This window comes from Caenorhabditis briggsae, assembly GCF_000004555.2.
Source record: "Caenorhabditis briggsae complete genome, chrII, whole genome shotgun sequence".
Classification (NCBI taxonomy): Eukaryota; Metazoa; Nematoda; class Chromadorea; order Rhabditida; family Rhabditidae; genus Caenorhabditis; species Caenorhabditis briggsae.
This window is the reverse complement of record NC_013486.2, coordinates 15,669,480-15,677,252: the sequence shown is the minus strand read 5'-3', so window position 1 is coordinate 15,677,252 and position 7,773 is coordinate 15,669,480. Positions and strand designations below refer to the sequence as shown.

The following is a 7,773-nucleotide window of genomic DNA, read 5'->3' as shown; positions in this document are numbered from 1 at the left end:
ATTCAGAAATTCAGCAAATTCAGAAATGCAGAAATTGACAAATTCAGAAATGGAGAAATTCAGAAATTCAGAAATTCAGAAATTCAGAAATTCAGAAATTCAGAAATTCAGGGGGGGAGAAATTCAGAAATTCAGAAATTCAGAAATTCGGAAATTTAGAAGTTCGGAAATTCAGAAATTGCAGAAATTCAGAAATGCAGAAATTCAGAAATTCAGAAATTCAGAAATTCAGAAATTCAGAAATTCAGAAATTCAGAAATTCAGAAATTCGGAAATTTAGAAGTTCGGAAATTCAAAAATTCAGAAATTCAGAAATTCAGAAATTCAGAAATTCAGAAATACAAAAATTCAGAAATTCAGAAATTCAGAAATTCAGAAATTCAGAAATTCAGAAATTCAGAAATTCAGAAATTCAGATATTCAGATATTCAGAAATTCAGAAATTCAGAAATTCAGAAATTCAGAAATTCAGAAATTCAGAAGTTCAGAAATTCAGAAATTCAGAAATTCAGAAGTTCAGAAATTCAGAAATTCAGAAATTCAGAAATTCAGAAATTCAGAAATTCAGAAATTCAGAAATTCAGAAATTCAGAAATTCAGAAATTCAGAAATTCAGAAATTCAGAAATTCAGAAATTCAGAAATTCAGAAATTCAGAAATTCAGAAATTCAGAAATTCAGAAATTCAGAAATTCAGAAATTCAGAAATTCAGAAATTCAGAAATTCAGAAATTCAGAAATTCAGAAGTTCAGAAATTCAGAAATTCAGAAATTCAGAAATTCAGAAATTCAGAAATTCAGAAATTCAGAAATTCAGAAATTCAGAAATTCAGAAGTTCAGAAATTCAGAAATTCAGAAATTCAGAAATTCAGAAATTCAGAAATTCAGAAATTCAGGAATTCAGAAATTTAGAAATTCAGAAATTCAGAAATTCAGAAATTCAGACATTCAGAAAATCAGAAATTCCAGAACATCGAGAATATCCAAGAAGTTTAAAATTTCAGGAAATTCGAACTTCCCAAAAATTCAGAAATTCCAGAATGTATAGAAGAATCAGAAATTCGGGACGAAAAAATTCAATAATTCAGGGAAAATCTCTTTTCTAAATAAAAAAAATCGAAAACTCTTGATTTCTCATCTTTCCCGTCCCATCCCTCATTATTTATACTAGCCCATCCCTTAAGTTCCAGACGGAAACTTCCAGACAAAAGTGGGCGGGGCCTAAAAGTGGGCGGAGCCTAATCCATCACATCCGTGTACTACTACTACAACTACTATACAACTACTACCTGTAATAAAATGTTTTACATACATAAAAGGCACTTTTTCTACCTAGAGAGCACAGAAAATGAAGAGACGCAGAGAAAAAATTACTTCGTGACTCATTTTTTGCGCTCTATTGTAATCTTGGGGGGTGTCTACTTGGACCCATTGTTTTCAGGTACTCTGTATAGTACAGGAAGACACTTTTTTTTCTAATCAAAAAAAATCGTATAGTAAAAAACCACATCTTTTGTTTCTAGGTTTTCTAGGCACCGCCCACTTTTGGGATGGGTTACAGTGTAACTGATAGGGGGTATAAATAAGAGGGGATTGGGTTGAAAATCATACTTTGACTTGGTTTTATCACTGTAATTGGCATTTTTCAAAGAAGAACAACTTTTTGAAAAAAAATTTTTTTTGAAAATTTTCCAAAAAAAAATTTTTTCAAAAATTTTCAAAAATTTAAAATATCCCAAATTTCCACTTTTTACACCCATTTTTCCCAAAAATTCCATTTTTCAACACGAAAATTTCAGAAAATGCTCCATTATTCTCTTCTCTTGGCTCTTTTTGGCTGCGCTTTGGCGTCCTTCAACTCTCTCGGCTACCGTACAATTCCTACAGTACCCATTGGCCAGGATGGTCAAAATAAGACCATTATTATTTTCAGAAATGGACAACGGATAAGAATTGTGAGTTTGAAACTAAAACTTCGGAATATTCTGAATTTCTGAATTTCCTAATTTCTGAATATCTGAATTTCTGAATTTCTGAATTTCCGAATTTCTGAATTTCTAAATTTTTGATTTTCTGAATGTCTGAATTTCTGAATTTCTGAATTTCTGAATTTCTGAATTTCTGAATTTCTGAATTTCTGAATTTCCGAACTTCTAAATTTCCGAATTTCTGAATTTCTGAATTTCTGAATTTCGAAATTTCTGAATTTCCGAATTTCTGAATTTCTAAATTTTTGATTTTCTGAATGTCTGAATTTCTGAATTTCCGAATTTCTGAATTTCTAAATTTTTGATTTTCTGAATGTCTGAATTTCTGAATTTCTGAATTTCTGAATTTCTGAATTTCTGAATTTCTGAATTTCTGAATTTCTGAATTTCCGAACTTCTAAATTTCCGAATTTCTGAATTTCTGAATTTCTGAATTTTTGAATTTCTGAATTTCTGAATTTCCAAATTTCTGAATATCTGAATATCTGAATTTCTGAATTTCTGAATTTCTGAATTTCTGAATTTCTAAATTTCCGAATTTCTGAATTTCTGAATTTCTGAATTTTTGAATTTCTGAATTTCTGAATTTCCAAATTTCTGAATATCTGAATATCTGAATTTCTGAATTTCTGAATTTCTGAATTTCTGAATTTCTGAATTTCTGAATTTCTGAATTTCTGAATTTTTGTATTTCTGAATTTCTGAATTTCTGAATTTCTGAATTTCTGAATTTTTGAATTTCCGAACTTCTAAATTTCCGAATTTCTGAATTTCTGAATTTCTGAATTTCTGAATTTCTGAATTTCTGAATTTCTGAATTTCTGAATTTCTGAATTTCTGAATTTCTGAATTTCTGAATTTCCGAACTTCTAAATTTCCGAATTTCTGAATTTCTGAATTTCTGAATTTCTGAATTTCTGAATTTCTGAATTTCTGAATTTCTGAATTTCTGAATTTCTGAATTTCTGAATTTCTGAATTTCTGAATTTCTGAATTTCTGAATTTCTGAATTTCTGAATTTCTGAATTTCTGAATTTCTGAATTTCTGAATTTCTGAATTTCTGAATTTCTGAATTTCTGAATTTCTGAATTTCTGAATTTCTGAATTTCTGAATTTCTGAATTTCTGAATTCTCAACACTGAGAAATTTTTCCAGAATTGCGCTGTGTGCCGGCTGTGCTGTTACGGTAAGAACATGCAAGTACAAGTGGTTCCTGGACCAGGCAGTCCAGCTCCTCCGAGCCCACCATTCACAATTCCAGGACAGATTCCACCAAGACCATGGGGACCAGGAACAAATATTCCACCAAAACAAAATGTCCCAGGTGTACCTGGACCAGATGTTCCAGAAGGAAATACTCCAGGATTCCCACCAGCACCACTAGGAAACCAATACTACCCACTTCCACCGGTCCCAGGGTAAATTTTTTTTCAGATTTCTAACCTTCAAAATCATTTTCACACTTTATTAATGTTAAATTTTTTGTTAGCACCCCTAATTTAGTCTAGATTCAAATTTTCAGCCCAAAAAAGATCTTCCAGATACGCCACTGCTCCACCAACCACAACTGTCCCACCACCGCCCCCATGTGTCCCAACAACTACAACAGAGGCGCCAACTACCACAACCACATCCACTACCACTCCTAGACCACCATGGTAAGTTAAGCGGGATTATTATATTTGGGGGTACTGTATAGGTCCCCAGGGGCCTAGGTAGTGGTTAGGTCATCATGGATCAATTTACACAGAAACCTAGTGATTTAGATGGCTTTGGGATTTTAGTAAGTACCTTAATCAGAGAACCAGGACCTTCAAATTGACATTTTTGTGACCCCCAAGGTAAAAAAGCAACAGGTACCTAGGGCAAAAAACAGGCAACAAAAACTGACCCACCTAGGTCAAAATAAACCCATCCTAAGTCAAAAATGTGAGTTTCTTGCCAAAATTTCCAATTTGCCCAAAATTTAGAAACCTCAAAATAGGGCTTTTTTGGAAGCTATCTTCCCATATGCTTCAAAAATATAATTTTTCTGGAAATTTCTTCCAATTTTCAGCATCTACACTGCTCCACCAACCCAGCCAACCCAACCAACCCTACCAACAACCCGTAAGTCTGTCCCTTTAATTTTCTTTTTTCAAATTTCCTCAAAATTTCCGTTTTCTCCTCAGTTCTCTATGTTTTTTCCATCTCTAATTTGCTCCTCAGTTCCTCCTCCTGCCACCTATCCAACAGTTCCAACAAATGGATATGCCACGTCACCAACACCATCTGGATACCCAACTGCTCCTCCTCCAACTCAAACTACAGTAATCCCAGTGTATCCTGTTCCAGAATGGCCAACAACTGCTCAACCAATTCCGACCATTACTCCAAAAGACGGGGAAGTACCACCAGGACCCAATGGGTGCGTTTTTTTGGCTGAAAATTTAAACTGCAGATCTGGAATTTTCAGAGAATGCTGCTTCATCGATTTGCGTGCTATCCAGGCTACCATATCCTGTGGAATCTCTACTGGATCTCAACAAGGGGTAAGAGTTTGCAAGATTTTAGATTCTAGAACTTTCCGGATCTTCAAAAGCTCATTTTTTGACCTTATTTTATTTCCAGTGCTGCTCTAAAACCTGCTCCTCGACCTCCCAAATCCAACGTCAAATCCAAATCAACTACCAGCTACTAGCCCGAATTTTTGGTCTAATCCCATCAAGAATCACATGCTCCGATGCCGTCAGATTTGGAATTGTTGAGTCTAGAGAGGTCCAAGGTGTCTGTCAGTACATTCCATTGCCCAGTACCCTTCCACCAGCCCCAAGGCCATCTGAGACAACCTCATGGACCTTTTCCACCTATTCCACTGAGCCATGGACCACAGGAACCACGAAAAAGGACGTTAGAACCACTCCTTTCCCAGCTTATCCAGTTCCAACTGGTCATCCTGGATTCACTGTCCCATCACCTGGAGCTTACGTTGTCCCACCATCCAAATCTAGCTCCGCCCCCTTATCCATTGTCACCTCTTTCTTGACTATTGTCCTTGCTACTGTACTCTGTTTTTGATTAATTAATTAATTAACTTATTTGAATAAAATTTATTTATTTTAACTTTTTCTGAAAATCTGAAAACCAAAAATTTGAAAAAGAAAACATTGTACTGAAATCTAGGAAGCTTTTGAATTCCTAAAAACTTAGAATTTCCTAAAATTCCCAAATTCAGAATCGCCCTTAGTGAGGATCCTTCTTAGTAAGAATCATACTTAATAAGGATTGTTCTTAGTGAGGATCTTTCTTAATAAGGATTGTTCTTAGTAAGAATCATACTTAATAAGGATTGTTCTTCTTCAAAAACAAAATTCCGTTTTTTTTGAATTTTCAAACTTTTGTAACTTTTTTTAGTTTTAACCATTTTTTTCAAAATTTCAGTTTTTTGAATTCAAAAAATCAAAAATTTTAATTGTCAACAATTTTCTTCCTTTATTCATTGTTCATTATTTTGTAAAAAAAATATTTTCTTCTTTTGGGACGGGCGGTACAAAAATAATAATAATAGGGGGTGGTTAAAAAACTCGTACTATTAAAAATGAGATTTTCTGAAAAAAAAGGAGAGAGACTAGACGATTTTCGAGATTTAGAGATTCGGAAAAAATTAAAAAAGTTTTTTTTGTAGAGAGTAAAATCATTCAAAGTGAAGATTTTTCAAAAAAGGAAGAGAAATGCTCAGAAGGGAAGAGAAATGAATTTAATAGAGTTGACGGAACATGTACAGATGTTGCTGATCGCTTCCATTAGAATCAGAAGACGAGGCACCTGAGAATTCGTCAGAATTGAGTGCCTTCTTGATTTTAGAGTTTCCATTGAGCATACGGAGGAAGGTTCGTTGTTGGAAGGAGTTCTGGAAATTTGAGAAATTGAAAAAAATAGGATTTTGAAATTGTCAAAGTGAAACTAAAAATAGGAACTCATGAATTCAGAAATTCAGAAATTCAGAAATTCAGGAATTTATGAATTCAGAAATTCAGATATTCAGAAATTTGGAAATTCGGAAATTTGGAAATTCAGGAATTCAGAAATTCAGGAATTCAGAAATCCAGGAATTCAAAAATTCAGAAATTCAAAAATTCAGGAATTCAGGAATTTATGAATTCAGAAATTCAGAAATTCAGAAATTCAGTAATTCGGAAATTCAGAAATTCAGAAATTCAGGAATTCAGAAATCCAGGAATTCAGAAATTCAGGAATTCAGAAATCCAGGAATTCAAAAATTCAGGAATTCAGAAACCCTTTGATCTTTTTTTGAATTTTTGGTTTTTCTCATTCTGCTCATTCATCTCATTTTTCCAGGTGATATCCATAGCTTATCTGTTTCAGGATTCCGGAACTTCTGACATTCCCAGAACTGGGAACTATTTCATTCTTAGAAACTGGACGAAAAACATTTCAAAAATTGAAGACGAGGTCAAGAAATTTATTTTTTTCAAACTTTTCAAATTTCCCGCCCAACCAGCGTACCTACCTGACTGTTATCCTGATTGTGCACGAATGGAAGTCGAAGGACCATGCGACGCTTGACAGGGATTGATTTGGCGTGACAGCAACTGATAATGACACTGACAATGAGAATCCAGACGATGAAACCCTTGTTGAGGCTGCTCATGATTTTTTCAGAAGGTTGAGAAGTCTGGGATTTTCAGAAAATTCTGATTTTGAAACATTGAAGAGAGAGAGGGAGAGAGAGAGAGAGAGAGAGAGAGAGCGAGAGAGAGAGAGAGAGAGAGAGAGAGAGAGAGAGAGAGAGAGAGAGAGAGAGATTTTCCGATTTCTAGCCTCTGGAAATTCGATACTTTTTTCTTAATGGAAATATGGAATTTCATAAAATATCAGAACTAAAAGAAGATTTTTAAATGATGCATTGAAAATCCGCCAAATGAATCTTGATGAAAAAAGTTATGGACTAAAAAGGGGCGGAGCTTAAAGTAGGGGGAACTTGGGATTTTCTGATGGTCATGATGCACTTGTCTAGGTTATTGAAATGTCAAAAATTTGAGGAAACGGGGGAAAATCACCTGGGAGGGAAATGATCATTGATAATCAGAACAACTAAAACAGAGTCTAGTGTCGTTAGTCATTGCTGACAAATGCCTCGGGAGGTACAAAGGGGTACAAAGCAATGAAGGGGTACGGAATCTTCAATTCGGGGGCACAATATACCCGAAAAAGTTTGCGTTTTGTGAAAAAAAAATTGACAAAAAATACCCGAAAATCTCCTGCTTTCTAAAAATCTGAATAATCCGCATCTTTCAGTTTGGAAATTTAAAATTTTGTTTTTTTGATTTAAAAAAAAAAATTTTTTTAAATTTTTTTTTTAATTTTCTGGACTTCTGCATTTCTGAATTTTCTGAATTTCTGAATTTCCGAATTTCTGGACTTCTGCATTTCTGAATTTTCTGAATTTCTGAATTTCCGAATTTCTGGACTTCTGCATTTCTGAATTTTCTGAATTTCTGAATTTCCGAATTTCTGGACTTCTGAATTTCTGAATTTCTGAATTTCTGAATTTCTGGACTTCTGAACTTCTGAATTTCTGAATTTCTGAATTTCTGAATTTCTGAATTTCTGAATTTCTGAATTTCTGAATTTCTGAATTTCTGAATTTCTGAATTTCTGAATTTCTGAATTTCTGAATTTCTGAATTTCTGAATTTCTGAATTTCTGAATTTCTGAATTTCTGAATTTCTGAATTTCTGAATTTCTGAATTTCTGAATTTATGAATTTCTGAATTTCTGAGA

The 7,773-nt window shown here is 33.7% G+C and overlaps 2 protein-coding genes across 2 annotated transcripts; one reads left to right on the top strand and one right to left on the bottom strand.

The window, feature by feature from the left end:
• Positions 1-1,802: 1,802 nt before the first annotated feature.
• CBG07201 lies at positions 1,803-5,388 on the top strand (the record flags this gene model as incomplete). Its single annotated transcript, XM_045243145.1, has 7 exons — positions 1,803-1,955; positions 3,145-3,407; positions 3,531-3,647; positions 4,046-4,396; positions 4,445-4,520; positions 4,600-5,031; positions 5,383-5,388. The coding sequence occupies 7 exons, from the start codon at positions 1,803-1,805 to the stop codon at positions 5,386-5,388; spliced, it is 1,398 nt and encodes a 465-aa protein (XP_045093363.1).
• Positions 5,389-5,725: 337 nt separating this feature from the next.
• Positions 5,726-6,640, bottom strand: CBG07202 (the record flags this gene model as incomplete). The annotated part of the gene is made up of 2 exons (XM_002632255.1): positions 5,726-5,878; positions 6,500-6,640. 2 exons carry the CDS (start codon positions 6,638-6,640, stop codon positions 5,726-5,728), a joined length of 294 nt encoding a protein of 97 aa, XP_002632301.1.
• Between the last annotated feature and the right edge of the window lie 1,133 nt (positions 6,641-7,773).